Source organism: Rhopalosiphum maidis, chromosome 1, assembly GCF_003676215.2.
Source record: "Rhopalosiphum maidis isolate BTI-1 chromosome 1, ASM367621v3, whole genome shotgun sequence".
In the NCBI taxonomy this organism is placed as follows: Eukaryota; Metazoa; Arthropoda; class Insecta; order Hemiptera; family Aphididae; genus Rhopalosiphum; species Rhopalosiphum maidis.
This window is the reverse complement of record NC_040877.1, coordinates 58,240,785-58,264,000: the sequence shown is the minus strand read 5'-3', so window position 1 is coordinate 58,264,000 and position 23,216 is coordinate 58,240,785. Positions and strand designations below refer to the sequence as shown.

The window sequence follows — 23,216 nt, the reverse complement described above, 5'->3', positions numbered from 1 at the left end:
CAGAATCGTGAAACAGTAAATACTAAATAGGTAGTTTACTGTAGTAATGCGAATAATTATTTTAATAATTTAATATTTAATACAATTCTTTATTTTAAATGTATTGATTTTAAGTTTTAACAATAGAAATGAAACTTACTATTATAATAGTTGATTAAAATTAAAAATATTCTACTAAGCCACAACTATGACAAATTTCTGGATTATTTTTTGGTTGGCTACACTGAGATTTTATCTTTTTTGTCAACTTTCAGCTGATTTGTCATCAACTCAAGATGTACCACGAAAGAAGTTTACTTGCTATACTGCTATAGTGTACAGTACTGACTACTCACTATATAGTGACAAAGTGCAATAAAGAAAATTGATATTTGTATTTTTTTTTGTTATTATATTTTTTAGAAACAATCGTTTAAAATTATATATCAAACTGTTTTGTCTATTATCGTTTGTAAATCGCGTGACCATCCGATATTATTGTTGATTATGATTAATAATTATATACCGTGCATTTGAAATAGGTATATTTGAATTTGTTGAGTACAACGAAATAAATAATAGCAATGATGTAGTTATGTAATTATCTATAACAAGTTTAGAGCTTTGCCAAGTCGGAGTTTTTTTTTTACGGATTGACAAATTTGCTGTTACCATGGGGACAATAGCTACCGAAGAGTTTGATCTCATGAAGGATTCAAAATATCGAATGTAAGTAGGCTGCTTATCTATAGTTAACTAACTGTATTATAAGATAGGTGTTGATTTATTTTTATTATATTTAATCTGGAGTGTCAATTGTATGAGTCATTAATGAGTTTTACAAATGTGTACCTTCCTTAATTTGTTAGGTGTACACCGAGTCATTTAAAGTTTTTAGTAATTGATATTATAAAGCTAACAATTATTACTGCAATATTTAGAATTAACTGAAATTTGAAACATTTGTTCTTAGACTGTATAATTGTTTAATATATAGTGGTCCACAAATTAAATACAGACTAGGGTATAATTCCTGTCACTTGTAATAATATTATTTTCAATATATCTTTTTATTAAACCTATTTATTTTCTGTTTTAATTACTTAAAACTTATAAATGTAAGCAAAGTATTTAATACCTATTTATAATTTCATATAGGACAAGGTATACAAGGTTATTAACTTGAATTAACTTAAAAATATAATAATGCAATTTGAGTAGATGTGTTGCCAAATTTTTATGATGTTAGTTGTGAAAAAATATTACTTATCAAGTATATTTTTTTAATGTAAATCCTTATAGCTATGTTTTGATGGATAATAGTTATAAAAATTGTTATATTTATATTTTTAGTTGTGTATTGTTTCTATGCATTTTTGCAGTAATTACCTTGTTAATTGTGATCTTCCTATAGTTTATACAAACAATTTTTTGTAATTAGTAAGGTATTAGGGACTAATAAATATTAAATTATACCATTTATCTAGTTTTTATGATAGATAATATTTTTGTTAAAGTTTTGATTGTATTTTTTTGTATTATTTATATAGCTGCCTACATATTGCATTTGTATATTATGTTATGTACTAATTTATTAAAAATTAGATAATCCAAATTATTCTATAGTTCATATTTAAGTATGGTTTTATTTTTATAAGTAATAATTACAAAATCTAATTAAGTTATGAGGCATTGTTCTGTTATATTATATCTACTAATTATTAGATTATTAAAAATAAAAATATTTGTCATCCAAATACATATAGTAAAATTAATAATTAATTTGTAGGTGGTCATAACGTATAAAATTAATTATTATTCAAATGGGTTATTATATTTGAAATTTAAATCAATTATGCATCAAAAAGATCCTTTTTTACAAAATTTAATATTGGTGCAACCAATAAAAAACTCAAATATATAGTTTTTATATAAATAATGGAATTTAAGAGTTGAAAAGCTAAGTATCAATACTTACATTTTTACAGTATGATGTTTCTACATAATCATCGATTATAATTTTTCAATTGCAATGTCATATTGGAACCATTTGAACAAATTCTAGAGTTGCGAATGATTCCATGATCGTAGATGAATTGTATTCTAGACTAAATATCAATTATTATAAATGTTAAACTAATAAAATTCATTGCTCACATTTTATAGCTTATATTTATGTTTGTACTGAACTGTGCAATCAATCAAAGAACTTTAACATTTATTTCTAAAATACAAACCTAACAAAATAAGATGTATAGATTAATATAAATCTATACTACAGGAAGAGCTGGATTAACATATGTGCAATAGGAGATTATGCTTCAAGGCAGAATATTTTATATATTCATATTTCATAAAGTATTACATATAAAATATATATTGTTTTAGTAACTCATTATTGATAGAAGGTACTAAATATTTATTACTCTAGTCTCTAGTGCAACTTTGATATATATTTAATCCCGTCCTGACTACAATTATATATAAAAATTTAATATTTTAGAACGGGTAATATAATAAAACAGTATTAATTAAAATTATTTTACTAAAAAAAATTTAACTAGGTAATTTTTGACATAATACAACAAAAAATTAACACCTATCTAACTAGATTTTATTTTTTATTTTAAATTTTTTGCTAAATAACATAACTTAATGAATACTTATATTTATTAAGACAATATTAAAACAAATAGTACTTAGTTCTTATTAATTATGATAATTAGTTATCTAATTAATTAGATACATTAAAAATATCTTCTTGTTTTCTTTATACATTTTATATGACATTATTGTGTACATTATTTATGTATGTCTATTATATATTGGTAGTATCTAATGTTATATATTTTCTGAATTAAATATACTTCAGTACAACATAATTACATGAATTATATATTATTTTATTTTATGAATATATTATAATATACAATTTATGTAAGTAAGTTGGAGGGTAATTTTAATATAGGTATCTGATTAATTAGATACCTATTTATAATTACTAGGTTTATGTAATTATAATATAATATATAGAATAGGAACCTACTAAAAAATCATTTAAAAGATAAAACTTGTGTAACTGAAATTTTTTTATTTACTAAAGGTATTAACATTGAATTAATTTTAATAAATTATAACTAAATTTTAAATTTTTTAAATTATAAAACTTTTATAATATAATGTGGACTATATTTAAAATTAATTTGATTTTTCAATGATGTTTATTTATATTTTTTTATGCCATCACTTATCATCTTTTTGAGTATTAAAATGGTTAGATTTTTAACTCAAAAAGTGTTTTATTGTAGCAAATTGGATCTATTTAGTTCATTTTATTATTATTATTTTTTTGAGGGGGTTGAAAGTAAAAAATTCACAATACTTTATTTTTAAATGAAATATTTTAGGAAAATCTAATTTAACCAAATATATTAATAGTAATAAAGGAAATTACTTTAAAAGTGGTATAAATATATCATAAAATATACTTTGTAATAAAGGCTGGAATATTATCATTGCTTAGAATTGTTTTTTTAATTCAATGAATTATCATTTAACATATACATTACAATGATTTACTCAATGACAAGGTACACTTGACACCTACTGTACAGCAGAATGTTTACCAACTTTCCTCCTTTTCATGATTATTTGTTGTATAAATATAGAATATTATGAGGAAAATGATGCAAATATTTATAAATTTAATATTACATTTTGTATAATATGCATATTTTTATGTTTAATATGGTTATTTGTTTTGAAATACAGGTAACATTAAAAGAGTGATGCACTTTTTAATGCTATATTAGTGGTATTCCTACAATCCTGTTTTATACATTATTTGAAATAATCTCAAATCATATATTAAATAATTCTCGGTAGTCAAATTATTTATTTACCTATAATAGTATGCTTTTAATATAATCATTTTAAACTATATTATATATGTTAATGATTCGGTTAATATTTAACCAACTGGCTTTTCATCCATTTTTAATAAGTATAGATTATATCCTATAGGTTTAGTGGCAAAACAAGTTTCAAACTTTAGTATAAATCAAAATTATCTGTAACAACTATTATCTATTATCTATTTAGAAATATAGTACTAATTTTTAATTTTGATTTATATTACAGATAAAAAAAAACTGTTCTGTTTGCATGTTTTTCAGTAAAATTGATTTACAAATAAACCAAATTATAAATTTGTTTCATAATCTCACTCATTTAAATATGCTATTTTTGTTTATTATATTTTTGCATATTTTAATAATTTTCTTATTAAAGTGTATATTTTGCAGATTTTTATCTAATGTCATCTATTTAATATTATCATGTATCATGCAGTTATAATACATTTTGACACTAATATGGTTTATTTCAACATTATATTAAGATTAAATTAAATTATTTTTAATTATTATTAAAGAAGTGTATACAAAATGAAACTTATAGAAACATAAAATATCTATACAATTTAATAAGTATTAACCTCTATATTTCTAATGTTTTTTTTAATTTTTAAGTATGTATTTTGTAACTTTTTAAAGTTTTTAATTTATTGTATAATCTTTATTTCTTTGCTCTTATACTCATTGTAACTGTTATTATGTAATATATATTGTTTATTTTTCTAATAAATGTTAAAAATAAAAGAAAGTTTAACTTATTTATCTTTGATATTAGAATAATTAAGATCATATTTAAGACAAACATAATATAATATGTTTTAAATTTTGGTAGTTACATTTTTAGGTTTTGAAATCCTATATTTTTTTATGAATAATTTGGTTGTGTAGATAAATTATTTGCTCTATTTTTTTTTTATCTTAATGTACATTGATTCATGTTTTCAAATTGTTTGTTTGATGTTTTTTGTATATATTTTAATAAGTTCTAAAAAAAAAAAAATGATTTTTCACTTTAATATTAAAAATAACAATGCTTTATAGATTCTTCTGAATATATTATATTTTTTTAACAATTATGTAATTTTATGAATGATCAATTTTCTTACGATCAGCAAAAATATTTTAAATCAATATTTTTGTAAACATGATATAGAAATAATTCAGCCTTGAATCTTTTTTTTCTATATAATTGCTGAATGAATGTTGTCAATCTAATTGAATAGCCCTATAATATTGTTATTCATAGTTTTTCACTTTGTATTATTAGTATTATTATGTTTAGAATAATATTTCAGTAAAACTGTTTAAGTGTTGTTGTCTATATACAACACCAATTCCAAGGCTGAACTAATAATTATTTTCATTATTGCAATTGTTCTTAAACTGAAACTAATAACATTAATAAAATAGTTTATAATTTGAGTATAATATTTAATGATCTTTAATATACCTACTCATTTAAATATATTTATTTTTATTTTTCAGGTATGTTAATGCTGTTGATAAAGCACTGAAGAGTTTTGAATACACTAGTGAATGGGCAGATTTAATATCAGCCTTAGGAAAATTAAATAAGGTAAAAAAATATTATTTGATAATTACTGAACATATCTTATTATTTTGTTATGTATCTATATTATAATAATATTAATATTGATCATTAGGGCCCAAAATTTGATGACCTAAAAATAATTAAAACAATGCATTCAAAAAAAAAAAAATGTTAAAATGACTTAAACATAAAAAATTACCACAAAAATACCAAAAATGACTTTATAATGATTTAACATTTTTAAAGATTTACTTTTTATACAATTCATTTATCATAAATTGTCATTATTATTAATTGAATATTAACATGTGTTAACCGGGCCTAAAACAGTATCTGCATACAGTAAATTAAATAATCGTAGATTGTAACAACAGATGATAAGATAATGAAGTCAATAATCGACAAGCTAATGGAAACTGAATGTGTTACAATAAAATATAATTTTCAACAAGAAAAATGCAAATATTTGTAGAAAAAAAGTTTAACAAAGAAATAAATGCACCAAAATTACCAAAAAAATGACCATTTAAAGCATAAAATTCCCTACAAATGTAAAATAAAAATTGTACCATTAAATTCTATACTTCACGAATCTAATTTATATAAAGACGAACCGTGAGCATTAGAAAAAAAGATGCAAATGCATCAAGTTCTAAGCTCTCTTGAATAGTATTGATCATATTACAGTGAAACCTCTCACACCAGACACTCTGTTCGGTTAGGTGAAGTGTCCACTATTTGGAGGTGTCCTGTATTTAGAGAGAAATATAAAATTTAAATTAAAATTAAAAAATTTATTTAGTTATTTATACATATACATATATACATAATATATTTAATTTATTTTTATTTTAATTATTTTTATGTATTTTTAAAAATGCAAAGGTAAAAATACAAAAAAAAAAATTGATAATATACAAATTAAAACTATTTATATTCATTATAATTTGAATAACTAGTGTTTTTTCAAAGGTATTTAATGACTAAACATTTTGTTTTGATAAAAAATTCCAAAAAATAAAAATAAATAAATTACAATTTAATACTATAGTTAAAAAAGAGTAAATTTAATTAATTTACTGTAATTTATAAATGAATTTAAAAATGTATGGTTTTTTTTATCTATGCTCTCAACTTACAAGTTGAAAACATTTTGAACATAGTAAAGCAGTTATCTTAAGAAAAGCAGTAGGGATTTCAAAAAACAAAATTACTATTGATAAATTTATTCATAGGTTAATTAGTTAGGGTACTTTAGACAAGTTACTATTAATGAAATTATGTGCCTTCTGTACTACTGAAGTCCTACTGGAATTACTATACTCACATTCATATTTATTACTATTTAGATAAGTTTATTTATTATAATATTAACTGTTATTTGATTTAGAAAAATGTTTTAATTTAAAAACTTAGTTCTCATGTTAAATAAAAATCTAATTCAGGTTAATTTATGTAAATATTTTTAAAATTGAATTATCATTAATTATTCAAATATTTTCATTAGTTTTAAAGGATATTAAGGAAGTTAAGGTAGTGAATTATATTAATTTGTAAAAGGAAAGGGAAGGGGTATGTATAAGTACAATTTCTATGATAATTTGTATGTGTATATATATATATAGTGACCGAACTAAATCATTTTAATAATAAATTAATTCAACAAGATTCTTTTTTTCTTTCAATAGTTTATTCGAGGCCATTAGACCCACTTTGCTTCTACTATGCTTTGCCTCTCTATCCAACGCTAACTATTTTCTATCTCTGATTCCTAAGAGTTTCAGATCTTCTCTGTCTCAATGTGCCACGCTGTGTTGGTTGTCCTTTTGGCACTTTTTGATCTGGATTCCACATTGTGACCTTGTTTACTAATCTATGCTACATTTTTCATACATGTTCTATCCAGCTAAGTCTGATTCTACAGATAACCTACTTTATCGGTTTCATTAAACAATTAATTTTGTGTATGCCTTTCATCCATAATCATTGTTTTCGGTATTCTTTTAGAGTAGAAAATGTCATTAGTTTCTTTTTATCTACCTCTGTTGACGCCCACGCTTCACGTGCATATAACAGGGTGACCAGACGTCCCATTTAAAACGGGATTGTCCCTTTTTTGATCATTGTGTCCTGTTATCCCAACAAACTTTGAACGGCACGCTTTTTATCCCGTTTTAATTCCGTTTTTACATATTATTACATTATATTTTTAAAATAAATCGATTTATGAAACAAATCTAAAATAGTTTAGTTTAGCTTAATTAATATAAAGAAAACTTTCCTAATTATTTAAAAAAATTGTATTAGTTTTTAAATGCAACATTGTGTTAATTATAATAATAAAAAAATAAATATTCCTAAACATTTTTGAATACTTTTATTATTTAGGTTAGATTTATTAACTCAAAATGGTAAAGTAACAACAATAATTTTTTTAAGTGGGGGGGAGTGTAACAACTGTCCCGTTTTTTATTTTTTTTTTAAATGGTCACCCTAATATAATAACACTATATGCCTGACCTGGGCTTTGTATATCCTAATTTTTGTTCTATATGATGGTAGTTTTAACCTGAACAGTGGTACCAGTGTTAAATAGAACTTATTTCCAGCTATTATTCTACGATTGATTTCTTCATCGCTATTTGCTCTTTCATAAATTAAGTTTAATATAACAATATTAATGTTCTATTTAATTTTTAACCCAAATACAAATTACTGATAACTGTTTAGAGCTTTTATACATAATAATCATGAATATAAATTAGTTATATTTAAATTATAAAATAAATATTATAATACTTTTCTATCTACTGATAACAATTTTTAATTATCAGCATATTTCAAATGATTCTATTTAGAGTATATTTTTCATAATTGTCCACTCTTACATATATTTTTAATTATCAAGAAATAGAAAAATATAACATTTTATTATTATACCTCAATAGAGTGAATGGGTTTTTTAATTTTTAATATATTACATATTGGAATTTTTTCAATGTTAATACTCTATATAAATTATAAAAAATAATTCAGCGACCAATTTTTACACAGATACGTGGCTTAAGTACACAACAGACGTATAGTTAACTTGGTGCGGATAATAAACAAATGTTGCCTTACCCTGCTGGGTTGTCTTTTTAAATTGAATAGAGTATAGAGAAATAACTGTGTATTTAAATTTGAATAAAAAAACACATTTGTATGTATTTAAAAAATATAAATCTTTAATTTATATCTATAATACATGTTTTAAAATAGACACACATGTATCTAATATATTACTTAGTATTTAAATGATTAATTATAAAACTAATATCCACTGAGTCTATTTGTTACAGTTTTTATTATGATGGTGATTGTTGACTACTCATGTTGTTGATTTTATCAAAGTATTACATATCAGTATTTTTACTTATGCTCTTAAAGTTAGGATTTTTAAAATTAAATACATTTTTCACTATTACTTATTTTTGTTTTATATAGCTATTTTACTAGTATTTTTATGGTTAAGTTTTGTACTATTATTATAGTATTAATATTTGAACATAACATTAAATTTATTATGCAGTAATATTATATTATATTGCTCAGTACTTTATTGATAATACTTGATTATATTCATTTAGAATACTCATAAATAATATTATTAATTAGCATATTCATAAACTAGAATTTTCCTTACTTTTTTATTATTTTAGTTATAAAACAATATATTTTTATTCTCATTTCATACTTATATTAAATTTAGTTAAATTTTGTTTATTATTTAGTAGTCTAATCCCAATTAATAACATGTTATATATATAATATTCAACTTTTTATATCACTCATATATTTTATACTTGGTAAAAAGAACTCCTGCCAAAGCTAATCATACTTACTAACCCCTGATTTGATGTAGATATTTTTAGATATTGCATTTGGTGCCACGCCTAACCAGAAATCAATAATAATATTATTTATTTAACAGAATTAGGCTATAGCTATGTGTTATTTTATTGACTGTTAACATTAAAATAGTAAACCAGTGTTACAACATATGTTTTGAACTTTTGGATAAATATTTACTTTTTACAAATAATAAAATAATATTTTTATTTTATTAGTTATTTCTAAAAGGACCTTATAGTCATAATAAAGTTAAAAGGTCATTATTAAAAGTATAATTTTTCAAGCTATAAAAAAATCAGTTAAATAAATTAAATAGATATATTTATGCCAAAAAATTTGAAATGCCATTTTTATTATTTTTTTTTTTATTAAGCTTTGGTAACTATGACCATTAACTGTGGGATTTTTTGTTACGTTAGTGTACATTACAGTAGGTTTCCAAAATATGTGTTAATGTATATATGACATAGTTTTGTTTCTTAGAACCCAAATAGTCATCAATCTGATAGCTATAGCTAACAACTCCGGATTCTATTTGAATGAAAAACTATGAGTCCATGACTGTGGTCAAATTTTACTCCATACCATGATCTTTTTTTATAGATAAACAACATAATATGTGCATATATATTTAATAATTATGAATTATGTATGTTCTATATTTTATTATTATACAGGTGCTACTAAGTTATACAAGATATCCAGTAATACCACGTGGTATAAAAATCAGTAAACGTCTAGCACAATGTATGCACCATGCCCTTCCTTCTGGAGTCCATTTAAAAGCTCTTGAAACATATGATATTATATTCAAGTGCATGGGAACTAATCGTTTAAGCCAAGACCTCTTTATTTATAGTGCAGGTTTGTTAAAAAAAAAAAAAAACACTGAATAAATGTATAAATAATTAAGTTATAGGTATACAATTACATTTCTACAATTTTATAATATTTGAATATAATAATTTATAATACAAATTTTCTTTAGGTTTATTTCCTGTCATGGGTTATGCTGCAATGAATGTTAGACCCGATCTTTTAAATATTTATGAAAATCATTTTGTACCCTTAGGAGAGAGATTAATACCAGGATTAAATGGTTTTCTAAGTGGAGTATTACTTGGCTTGGAAGAAGGTTCTGATTTTTTTGACAGGTAAACCTAATAATTAAAATCAAATATTAAAATATATAACTTAACAATGCATTTTATTCTAGGACAAATCGTTTATTAGACAATGTATGTGCTGGTGTTGGTGCTCCAATATTTTTTAGTCACCTATGGGAATGCTTAGCTAATAATTTAGCAGTTCGACTTCCTGCCATTTTGTACATACTGTCTCGATTTGATCGAAAATTATTAATAGAAAATCAGAGTCACATAATGGGTACTAACGTTGATACAATGGTTACTGCTATATGTGCGTGTGTACAAGATTCTATGGTTTTGGTTCAAAGAAGTGGTTTAGATTTATTACAAGTTGGATTCCCAATGCATAGTACACAACTATCTAAAAGCGATATGATTCGTCTTATAACAGCATCTTTAGTAACTATACTCCGTAGAGACATGTCATTAAATAGGTATTATATTTTGATACATTTATAATTTAGAATCTATAAAAATAGATTATAGCTTATATTTAATTCATTTTTAGGCGTTTGTATGCTTGGCTGCTTGGTAATGAAGTTAATTTAACTTTATTGAGTTCAGACCACCCTTTAGTAAAATTAAGAAAAGCAAGAGAATTAACTACAGTAAAATATTTTGAATTATATTCCAGAGACTTACTTGTACAGGTATTATTTTTTAAAATAGTTTTACTCATCATTTTAAATTAACAATTATTAATGATTTTGTTTAAGGCTATAAAAATTAAACTTCATGAAGCAACTGGTTGTAAGCCGCATGACTTGCGCCCATATAGACTTCTTGTATCTTTATTAGATAAAACTGAAATTGGTCCTGTAATTCTAGATGATATTTTGTATGAAGTTTTTAGACTTCTTTATTTATGTTGTCAAAAAGACAACAAAATTGATAAATCATCTGAATTAATAAAATCAGCAAATTTATTATTCAGTTCCTTGGAACCTAAATATTTATGGGAATATACAGGTATTATGTTTTCTAATGCGTGTCAGTCACTAACCAGAGTAGATTCATGTGAAGAAGCATCAAATATTGTTAAATCCGTCGGCAGTGGTGATTTAAGCCTTATTGAAATATGCTCTTTGACAGATTTTCTTTTGGATGCTATATCATTTGAAACTTTTACTGAAACTCCTAGTGAACATTTACTTGAATTATTCATCCATATTGCAAGTACATTAACAGATAATTGTGATATGTTAACTTCAGATCAAGCAAGCACATCATTAATGTTGTTCTTAAAAATACTGTCTAAAGTTCAACCAACATTAATACCACAGACAGATTTAGGATACAGTTCATTGGATCAAACTACAGACCTGCCAAAAAAAGCCACTGAGCCCGGAAAAATTGTCCAATTAAATGTGGATACACCTAAAATAAGTGGTATAAAAAGAGCTCAGTCTCCAAAACTCAGAACTATATCTGACACGTCAAGTGTTCAATCTGATTCAACAATTATAGCAGATAACCCGTCAATTGATTTACATTCAGATACAACTAGTGGAGTATTTGATGGAGATTCTTTGAATTCAGCTATTTTGATGCAAAATTGTAACCAGAAAGAACAATATAGTATTTATAAATCTTGTATTAAACAGTATGAAAAGTTTTTTGTAACCTTTGTTTATGGTGTACGAGCAAACATTGGTGAAACCAAAGGATTATCAGTTTTGATGGATGCCTTAAAAGTAAAATCGCCACAAGCAACTGCTGAGGATCGAGCAAGAAATTTAGAAGAACTTTTAAAAACTGTGCTTAATTCACAAAAACAAACATTTGATGAAAATTATGAATATGAAGGTACTGATGAAATATCTCCTTTGACCATCCTCAACAATAAACGTAGTGCTGGACTTGAATGGACAAAACCAGTTATGTTAGCTTGTAGAGTATTAGTAGACATATCAACATTTCAAGCAATTCCATTATCTGACTCAATGGCATCATTAGTATCTTCAATTGATATAAAAGACTTAAATAATGATGTTCTACCAGAATGGTTGAAATTAATTATTGTATGTTGTTGTTGGTTGGGAAATACTGCTCCTTCTCTACAACTTGTGACTATTGGAACTTTAGTGGATATAGTTGCACTCTGCCGAAGTTCACAATTGCATTGTAAATCTAATGAATCAAGGAATGGTGTTGTGTCACTAGTCCTCTTACCACTATTGAAACCTTTTCAATTATATTATATTGAATACCACACAAATGTTTTTCACGTGAGTTTTTTTAAATTTTTTATTTTAAAGAACTTATTATAATGATTTATTATATTTTTTTTTAGGTTATCGCACATTGGCTTTGGTTTCATTTGGCTAATCCATTATATCAAGTACGCTGTGTTGAACTACTTTATTTATTGCAGAGCTCTTTACATTCAAGTGATATTGTAGAAAACTGTATTGGTATGTAGAATTTGTTTAAATTATAAAATTATCTATATTTATAATTTATTTTCATTAATATTATAATATTATAGGAGAAGAATTAACATCAAGAAAAGCATCTGAATTTCATAAGTTAAATGCATTTAGAAAATTTTCACTCTTATGGCATGTAGGCCGAGAACTTGCCGCTAATTCTCAAAATGTTGGAGACATGTTTTACAAGTAAGCCACTAATATAATATTATTATTATTATTTCTATATTTCAATTATTTATAGATAAATACTTTATGCGTTAATTTAGTTTCTAATAGATCAAATTTTTAATTTAGTAAATATATTTATAATACTTTAGAAATCGTTTATTGCTACAAGTTAAAACATTGAATTTTAAACAAAATATTATGTTGATAATTTTCAAAAGGCTAATTCATATCTGTATATTTTAAATTATCTGATTCAGTTATTAATTAGTTTTTATTATTCATAGGTCTATGTTGAAAACATTAGATAATTTAGAACTTGGAGAAAGAAATGCAATAAAAGTAGAAGCGGAAGGATGGCTTCTACACTCTTTATTAAGAGGTGATATTGGCAGATTAATAGATCCTCTTATACTGTTACTTCTTGATCCATGTACATCAAGATTAAGTGTTCTCCATGCCAAAGTTAGTCCAACACAAAATAATGATTTACATGATTATTCTGAAACGTCTTTAAATGATCCATCTGCCAAAATTTATGCTATTAGTTCAGTTGATGGAAATGTAATGTATCATGTAGCAGACAAGTGTAAACAAGCACCAAAAATTGCTCCTAGCCGCAGTAAACGTGTGTTTGCTATTACAACATTAGCGGAACAGGATTCTTCAAATCTTTTTAGCCGTTATGTTACTGTAAAAAAATGCCAAATGATGACTCGATATGAACCATCATTAGCAGAAATGTCTGAATCTCATCATAAAAATATGTCTTTGCTTCAAAATATTTCTGTTTTTGTCAATCCATTTTCTGTTGATCCAAATATTACTAATAATAATGAATTTGATGAAGATTATTCTGAAGAAAAGAAAGAAAGTTCTCAATACTCCATGGATATGTTGAATAAAATTAAACGATTTAAATCAAATGTACAAAACACAGTACGTCGTTCACCTAAGAGAAAACCAGAAAGTAAACATATTCAAAAATCTGTACAAAGAACTGGATCTTATTCATCCCTTGATTCTATAAAAACTAATCCAGTTATGAATTCTACTACAATGATGTCTTCAATTGATTTATTACACCTATCATCCATATCAGATACAATATTTGCTCGAGTTACTGACGGCGAAACATACCGTAACAATATACGAACATCTGCTTCTGCAACTGATATGAATGGCCATTTTACAGAAAACGAGACAGATTTAGTTCGAAGCTATTCATTTTGTGGAAATGAACAAATCAAAATTGATACAGATGAGTCAACACCTGCTGATGAATATTTTGATCCTTCGAAGTCTGAAGAAACGTCTGTTGTACGAGAAGTTCTTAATAGTGTATTAGATGCCGTGGTAGATGAAACAGTTGTGCCTTTGAATGATGAAGAAGATGATGATGATTTAACTGAAGTATCTGAATCAATTAAAGAAGACGTTTCTATGGCTCCACCTGAGTATAATATTGATGGTAATGTAAGAAATATACATTCCCATCTACTGTTATATTGTGGAGTATATGATGTCCAACGTACATTGTATGCTTTCTGTACATTAACAAACATGTTAAAAACGAATGCCCGTGCTCTTTTATGCGCTGCCGCTACTACTTCTGTTCCTGTAAAATCTCAAATACTAAAATTACTTTCTAGACATAGAAAATCAATGTTCGGTAGAGGATTTCATGGAGAAATTGATATGACTGGAATTCCTTATAATCGAGGCAGTAGCATGTATTTAGAATTACTTATATCCATATGTCTTTATTATATACGAAGCTACTATCCTAATTTAGGACAATCTAAAATTACACAAGAAGATATTGCTGGTAATCGTCAAGTACAAATGTCCAGTGTAGAACTGTTGAGTCTTATCTGTTGGGAATTGAGTGGTATTGTGAGAGATAGTGGACGAGGTTTAGCATGTTATTTAGCTGAATTACTCGCAAGATGCAAAGCACAAAAAGTTGCATTACACTGTTTGTTAAGTAGTGTACTTGAAAATTCTGGTCCTGAATGTAAAGCTACCAGTTTCACTGCAGAAATATTGTCATTTAATAATCATGATCCAACAGATCAAGGATCTGTTGAAGGTAGAATGAATCGTGAGTCTGAAGCATTCCAAGCTCTATTATTAAGACTATTGTTATCACTTATCATATTAGAACATGAAGTTGATAATAGTCGTCATCGTGGTAACAATGTGATGAATGATTCCTATGCAGATTTAGCTGCTGATAATGTAGAAGGCACTGACGTACGTTACTTATCTGGCAGACCAATTCCGTTGCAACCAATGTTTGTTACTGCCTTAGTTGCAGCCTTACATCCATCTGCTCGAATGAGACATTCCCATATTAACTGGACATCACTGGTCACATCTTCATTGCCATATCTAGGACCTGCTTTGGTAAATGTTGTCTCTGTGACTGTACGACAACTATGTGCAAATATTGAAACCTTAGCAGAAGTGTATGCTGATAACACCAAAAATGTTAATTTGAGGTAATCATTTTTTTTTTTGTAAATTGACTAGTTCCTTTTTTTATTCTCAATTATATAACTAATAACTGGAATTGTACTTCAGGTTACCAGCAGATTATGCAATAACACAATTGGAAGCTCTTACTGTCTTATGTCATTTTTGCCTCCTTGATACTGGTCAACCATTTAACCATCCTTTAGATCATAATTCTATGACAAATTCAAATACTCCAGCTCAGTTATTTAATAATCTTGTTCATGTCTTTATTCCATCTCCTCTTTTAGCTGTGAGTAATACATCATTATATTTTTTTATTTAGTATTTAATATTATCAAATAAATTAATAAATATTGTTTTCATTTTTGCTTTTCTTAAAGCTCCAAGATCAATCATCTAATGATGAAACTGAACCACAGTTAGGAGCAAGGAGATCTTTATTAGCAATTTTGCCAAGGATTGTAGCAAGTGTTTCATTATTGTGGAAAGCACTTTGTACTGGAAAACAAAGGTAAATATCACCGTGCTTTTTACCTACTATTTGTGCTAACTTTAGTAGTATTCTTATTTATTTGTTATATAATACCTAATTTCATTCATTACAGTGAAAATAATGTTGCTGGATGTCCAAGGTTAGTTAAAGGGCAACTGTTAGATTTATTAAGTCCTATAGCAGAATACCATGGCAATAGTTTTCTAACAGCATTTTCAATTGTATGGAAAGAGAGACGATCACGTGCATCTGTATTATCATCAACTGTAAGACCATACATTTATTTAGAAAAAAATTATATAATTCATTTAGTTTTACCATTTTTATTCATTGTTATCAAAATAATATTATTGTACCTATATTTAAGTTCAACGATTACCTAATCATTTGACACTAGTCTATGTTGTGATTAAGTGATTAATATTCAAGCAAAACATAAAAACTATGATATAATATATTTTTTTTTTTAGATTGTCCCCGAAGCTACAGAAATGCAACAAGTTTTAGTACAATTATTGAGTTCAATAAAGTCCATGCCATTAGATTCATTAATACAAACTATTCATCAAGTTGTCAAACAACCATCATTAAGTCAAGTAATCACAATTTTAAGTAACTTATATATAAATGTCATTAATATTTGTATAATATTTTTAGGCTGGCCAACAAGATACTCAAATTAGTATTGAAGTGAGTGTACTGGAATTATTTGTTCATTATGTACAACTTGCTCCAGGTCATTACTTAGCAGAAACGTGGCAATCACTTCTTGGATTACTTAAAGAAGGAATAACATTGTCACCTCCTTCACAATTTATGTTATTATCTGTGTTAAGCCAATTTGTGCATAGAGCTCCTGCTCCATTAGCTGATCGCAAAGACCAAAAAGATCTCCAAGATATTACTGCTAAGGTAAATTGAAAAAGTACAGTTAAATTTTAAACTGTTTGAAGCGTACTTATCAAAATTATATAATTTTAGCATTAGTGATACATATAAGTCGATCAATTTTTTTTAAATAATTTAAAATTCTTTGAATGCTATGATAAAATTGAATCATACAATATGAGAATGCTATGTATATTAATATATTTTAATGAAACCCATTGTAAAAAATGTAATTCATGATAAAATTTCTTCCTTAATCATTGTTTAAGATGGTTGAAAGTTGTTCTCAAATAGCTGGAGCTTGTTTAGAACAGAGTTCATGGTTAAGAAGAAATGTTTCTGTAAGAGAAGATGAATTATCTGCAGCAAATTCTATTACTGAAAAAGATATAGAAAAAGGTAAAATTAATAATATATTTCATAGGTTTTTTTCTTTATACATTTATAACTAAATTATTTTAAAGTTTTCAATTGTACAATTAAATATTATAAAATGTTTTTCAGTTGGAAGTGGCAGTGGAAGTAATGCTCAATACAGTATACCAGCCCAAAATGTGTTAGCCCAACTTCTTGCACCCTTGTTAGACATAACATTTGGTAATCAAGAAAAAGAAAGAGTATGTACAATACTCACAATGATAATGTATAATGTAACTCCTTATTTAAAAAACCATACGTAAGTGTTTGTTAGCTAATTAAATTATTATAATAATTATTAAAACAATATTTAATGTTTTTAATTTGTATTTTGTTTATAAAAATGTAGTAATAAAAATATGCCAAGTTTTCATGCGTGCTCTCAAATTTTGGCCAGCATTAGTACATATCAATATACACGAAAGGCTTGGAAGAAAGATGCAATGGAACTTTTACTTGATCCAACACTATTCCAAATGGAAGATCGCAGTATTCAGTATTGGAAAATTATAATCGATAATTTAATGTCCCAAGACACAACTACATTTAGAGATTTTATGGGTATATTTTTATTTTTCATGTTAAATTAATAGTTATTATTTATTTTTCATATGTATTTATATATCTAGGTCGAATCAATATGAACCAAGCAAACACCTTAAATTTATTTTCAAATAGAGAACAAGAATGTGAACAGAGGGCCCAATTATTAAAAAGACTTGCGTTTGTTTTGTTATGTAGTGAGAAAGACCAGTTTCATAAACATGTTCCTGAAATTCAAGGTTAAATTTAAAAAAAAATGCTTCTATTTCAAAGATTTTTTTTAAAATTATTTTTTTTATTTATTAAATAGAAAGATTAGTTGACACTCTTCGTATGCCTCAATCAGGACCCGGTATTCACGCTCAAGTGTTTCTATGCTTTAGGGTTTTACTCTTACGTATGTCTGGTCACCACATAACTTCTATGTGGCCAATAATAGTTAGTGAAATGGTTCAAGTTATGATTCATATCGAACATAATTTAAGTACAGATTCAGAAGAGTTCAGGTATGTAATAATATCATTAATATTAAGTATTATTTGATGGTAAAAACTGTAATCTTTATTTTTCCAACTAAAAAAATATATTGTTTTCTGGGGTGTGTGGCTGATCTTCCATTTTTGGCTTATGGCAGGCGAAATACCAGGTATGTTTTATGTATGCTTATTGCCAGTTTGTTATGCGCTTTTAACATTTTTGTATATTAACATAGTTCTAATAATTATTTTGAAATCTATTACCAAGGTTAAGTCAATGTCGCTGCTTGAAGGTGTCTTGGGTTAAAACTTTAACTGATATTCTTCTTTATTTCTCATTTTTAGTAAAAGTATTGAAAATAAAATAAAAACTAATAATGCTAATGATTAAAAAAAAATTAATCAGTGTTTCTTTTTTTCCATTCTTCCAAAATATTTCCAATTCTTTATTTCCTTACTCATTATTATAGTAGTGAAGAAATTAATATGGCTGATACCACTCTTAAATCAAATTCATCTTCAAGGCGAAGAAAAAAATGGAATCATCGAAACAAGTATAGCTTGCAACCTGAGAAACAGAGTTCATCAAATTCTAGAAAATCTACTGTCATTGCCAACCATACAATTGAAAAGTAAGTTCTAATAGTGAACAAAACATCAATTGGGGAAAAAGAACACTTTTTAGTTTTTATGTGCATACTCTGCAACAATATCTATAGGTTATATTTGTAAAAAAAAAAAAACTCATATGAAATTATTTTTATTAATTGCCTTTAACAATATATAATATTGACTTGACCTTGATCAATAATTTTAGTTTGGTGTGTGGAAGTATGCAATTTTTTTAGCTATATTAATTGCCTGTAGAATTATTTAATATGTTTGAATTTATTTTAAAATAATTAGAATATAAACCAAAAGATTTTAATACTAAATTTTAGAATGGTTTGTAGGTTAGAAATTATACCTTATAATTTAATATTTAATAATTTTATTTAGTAATTACTAATTAGTATTTACTATATTTACACATATTAATCATATTAGTGGTAATGTTCATAGTTTTGTATTTTATAAATGTACATTATAACACTTGATTTGAATTTATCTTCAATAAACAAATTTATATTTTTAATTATGAAATAAATATATGTAATAAATAAAAATAGATTTAAAAAAGCTATTAAACTTAATGGATGGTTTTTAATTTTATTAATTTGCCAATGGATGAATGAATCATTTTTAAACTTTAATTTAACTAAACCAGTAGATTCTAACCTTTTATAAGTATGACCCTAAAATGTTTACTTTATACTAACCTATGTTTGACTTTTTATGACCTTTAAAAAAATCATAATTGCAACTATAATTTTTATTTAATAACATTAAATTAAAGTATAAAATAAAAAATAAAAATAATAGAAATTACATATATGAGTATATTAATTATTTATAATGAATTTTATTATAAATCTTTTTTAATTATTAAATTATTTTTTTTCAATGTTCATGAAAAGTTATTGAAATTGATAAATAAATTTGAAAAATTTAAATTATGCACTTGCAAGCCACTATAAAAACTGTGACCTGTGATTAGAAACTTCTGAACCAAATAATAGAAATCCATAAAAGTCCAATGAATTAATTCTTTAAAAACAATAATCTATTTGTTTCCTTGATATTGCTATTAATTGTATTTATCATTTATATTTATAAAAATCTTAAACAAATTTGAATATTTGATACATAAATTTTAATTAAAATTTAATTAAATCAAAAAGTATTACAAAATACTTAATAAAAAATAAAATATTAAATATAATTAGGTAATAAGTTAATTTTAAGTATAACTATTTTCAAAAGAGAAAGTGTGTATATGTATATTAAAATTTTAAAATTATTTAACTAGCTAATGAGTAATATTATATGAATTTATGCTTTTGGTTATAGCAGTTAGCATAATGCATGATTAAAACTATTTCATACAGCTTAATTGGTTTTTGTTGATCGAAAGTAGAAGCATGAATATAAATATTACTAATTAGTTATTAAAGTTCATTATACTTAAGTTCATACATTATACATACTATGTTATATTTATTTATACATATATTATTTAAGCATGCAAAACATATTTTGGGATGAGAACGATATCTCTCCTAGATTTAATTGATACACTTAATATGACCCGAAATTAAATTTTAGTTTTATTATAAGTATAAATTTTGGATACCTATTAATAAATTTATTAAGTATCAAGAATTGTTTTAATTTGTAGAAATTGTTATTGTTTAAATTTTTAAAATAAACCCAAATTATTAGAATTTAATTATTAAAAACTAAAATTTTCATTTTAGCTTTTATAATTTGTGTAAAAATTTTAGTCTTAGTTTAAAATGTTTGTATGTATAAATTTAACAATAATACTGACGTCTTAATGGTGTATTTATTTATTTTTAACTAAAAAAATTATAAGCTTTTAATTTTAATTTTTTATTTATTCATAGAACAGTCTAATAATTTAATATATTCTTTAATTATAAATAAATAAAATAATGATAAATAATGAAGTTCAGAATCTAAAATCACTGTTCTAACTTAATTTAATGTATATAATGCTTAAAATATACTGTTCATATCTATTAACATTTAATATACTTTATTTAACATATTCACAACATGTCATACATTTGAGTATGTAGTACAAATTTGATGATTGGATAATAATAAACTGATAAGGGTGTTTCAATATATGTTTGTCAATAACAGTAATTAAAAAATATATTGCTTAACAAATTTGTTTATTTCTAAACTTTATTTTAGCAGAAAATTAAAACTGTTGTTTTCTAGTTTTTAAAGAATTTATAAAATATGAAATACTAATAATGGCTAATTTTCAAAGAAAAAAATTATTGATAATCATTAATTAAAAAAATATAATTATTTAAAGTATTCAACCAGTAGTATAAGTTTTAAAATTGTTATAGAAGTAGTAGGTGTATATTCAAGTGGTAGATTTATATTTAATTAATTAATATATTTACATTATTAAACATGTAAATACTTATTCAGTTGGAAATGTTTTTAAAGAATTTTGAGTTTTAATTAGATTGAACTTGTAAACTAAAATTAATAATAAAAAAAAGTGTATATTTTAAAATCATTAATTTAAATACTATGATTTGTGAATTTCAGTTCACATATACGACTGCTTTCGGGACTTGATTGGACATGGGTGGTTAACAGCAACAACGGTCTTCATGCCAGCACTAATCCACAATGGTTGCAACTTCAACTAGCCGCTGTTAAACTTCTAAGTGTTGCCATTCAACTTCCTGCCGATATTCTACCTCAATTTCAAATGTAAATATAATTCATGATTACATTGATTACAAATTATGTGCCTAATATAAAAACATGATTTTTTTAGGTACAAGTGGGCTTTTGTTGGACGACCTGAACTATCTCAAAACGAACAGAACCCAGTAGAATTTGTTCCTCATGTTTTAAGGATAGCAAAGATTATGGATTCAAAAGTAATTTTATTTTATAGTTATTTTATTATAAGATAACACGGATATAGATATTTAATAATTATATTAAATTATATTTTTTAGTATGGGAGTCCAATAGAAACATACCCAGATACCTTGTTGCCAACTGGTTCAACAGCTCGCTCATTGCAAGACCTTCATCCTTTTTTTTCTGCTCTAAGCTCTGGCGAGCCACACCCATCCCTAGACAGTTCCATTAGTCAACTAGAGCAAGAGCTTGAGTTGGATTTCCTAGAGCCGATACCGTCCAGATAGGCTGATATTAGTCCGCCTGAATTCACCGTACCTACGACAAGCTGTGATGTTGTACATGTATATAAAATTAAATTATAAAAAATTAATATTGTTATTTTTGCAATGATCGTTTTAATGTGAAAAAATATTATTATTATTATTATTATTATTATTGTGGTTTTCCTGATTGTTAAAGTTTTTCCTTTTTTTTTTATTTAAGTTGGTGATACGATCATTCCGTTCTAATTAGTAAGAGAACACACATTTTAAACTGCAAACCTCCTAACATTGTAATTTTCTTTTTACAACTACTTAAGTATATTTATTGTAGCAAAAAAAAAACCACTTGCTTTAAGCACATAAAACATTAACTTATTAAATTATATGTTACCTGTTATTGTTGTTAAGTTTGTCGTATTGTAGGACCTCGAGAAATATTGTATGTATAATGATGCAATATGATATTATTAAGTTGGTATGAATAATTAATATTTTAATTTGATATTATTCAATAGTCTTATTCTTCATAAATAGGCTTAAATATTTTATTTGTCATGTACATTGTAAAAGTAATTTTATTAATTAACTAAAAATCCATGGATGTATTCCTTAAGACACCTTAGGTATTATGACATTATTCAGTTAAATTTCACTTTGAAAATTGTAAAATGGTGATTTTCTAGTACAATTTCATCCATCGTTTTCTTTTTCCTATCTTAGAAAAATTGATGATTTTTTTATAGTATTAAAACAATTGACACATTAAAAAGTATATAAATATTTTTTTTTATTTTTGTTTGTTTTATGTTTTAAATGTTCCAATTATTATTCCTTTATAATAAATTTTATATTAAGACGATTTTACACGTGTATAAATTCGTTCATGAAAACCGTTTCACGCGGAAAGAATCGTAAAGGGCTATAGCATAACTATATAAGAAACAACATTTTCACCATATAATAAAAAGAACATGGGCTGTGCAACATCGTTTTTAATGTTCGATATTACTTCTATAAAAAAAATTCTTATTGTTTTGAAAATCATT

At 24.9% G+C, this 23,216-nt stretch overlaps 1 protein-coding gene across 7 annotated transcripts; it reads left to right on the top strand.

The window, feature by feature from the left end:
• The first annotated feature begins 319 nt into the window (after window positions 1-319).
• LOC113550125 (protein dopey-1 homolog) lies at window positions 320-22,567 on the top strand. 7 transcript variants are annotated; one of them, XM_026951784.1, is made up of 26 exons: window positions 320-521; window positions 600-708; window positions 5,379-5,469; window positions 10,017-10,203; window positions 10,328-10,493; window positions 10,556-10,921; window positions 10,996-11,137; window positions 11,204-12,715; window positions 12,781-12,901; window positions 12,976-13,105; window positions 13,372-15,588; window positions 15,671-15,854; window positions 15,946-16,076; window positions 16,171-16,324; window positions 16,529-16,654; window positions 16,716-16,970; window positions 17,216-17,345; window positions 17,451-17,622; window positions 17,713-17,924; window positions 17,993-18,145; window positions 18,217-18,412; window positions 18,541-18,552; window positions 18,853-19,014; window positions 21,578-21,745; window positions 21,813-21,918; window positions 22,000-22,191. In XM_026951784.1, exons 2-26 carry the CDS (start codon window positions 653-655, stop codon window positions 22,189-22,191), a joined length of 7,341 nt encoding a protein of 2,446 aa, XP_026807585.1. In that variant the 5' UTR covers window positions 320-521; window positions 600-652. The 7 variants fall into 7 exon arrangements, with proteins under 7 accessions (XP_026807585.1, XP_026807587.1, XP_026807589.1 ...); XM_026951786.1 differs by having other exon boundaries at window positions 320-708; window positions 18,856-19,014; window positions 22,000-22,567; XM_026951785.1 differs by lacking the exon at window positions 320-521 and having other exon boundaries at window positions 653-708; window positions 22,000-22,567.
• The last annotated feature ends 649 nt before the right edge of the window (window positions 22,568-23,216 follow it).

What these genes read in the sequence shown, in the direction of transcription:
- LOC113550125 (XM_026951785.1), top strand. Translation starts at nt 653, where the DNA reads ATGGGGACAATAGCTACCGAAGAGTTTGATCTCATGAAGGATTCAAAA. An exon ending in GGTTCTGATTTTTTTGACAG is followed by an intron (nt 10,494 to 10,555) that starts GTAAACCTAATA and finishes ATTTTATTCTAG; the next exon opens with GACAAATCGTTTATTAGACA. An exon ending in GCCAACCATACAATTGAAAA is followed by an intron (nt 19,015 to 21,577) that starts GTAAGTTCTAAT and finishes TGTGAATTTCAG; the next exon opens with TTCACATATACGACTGCTTT.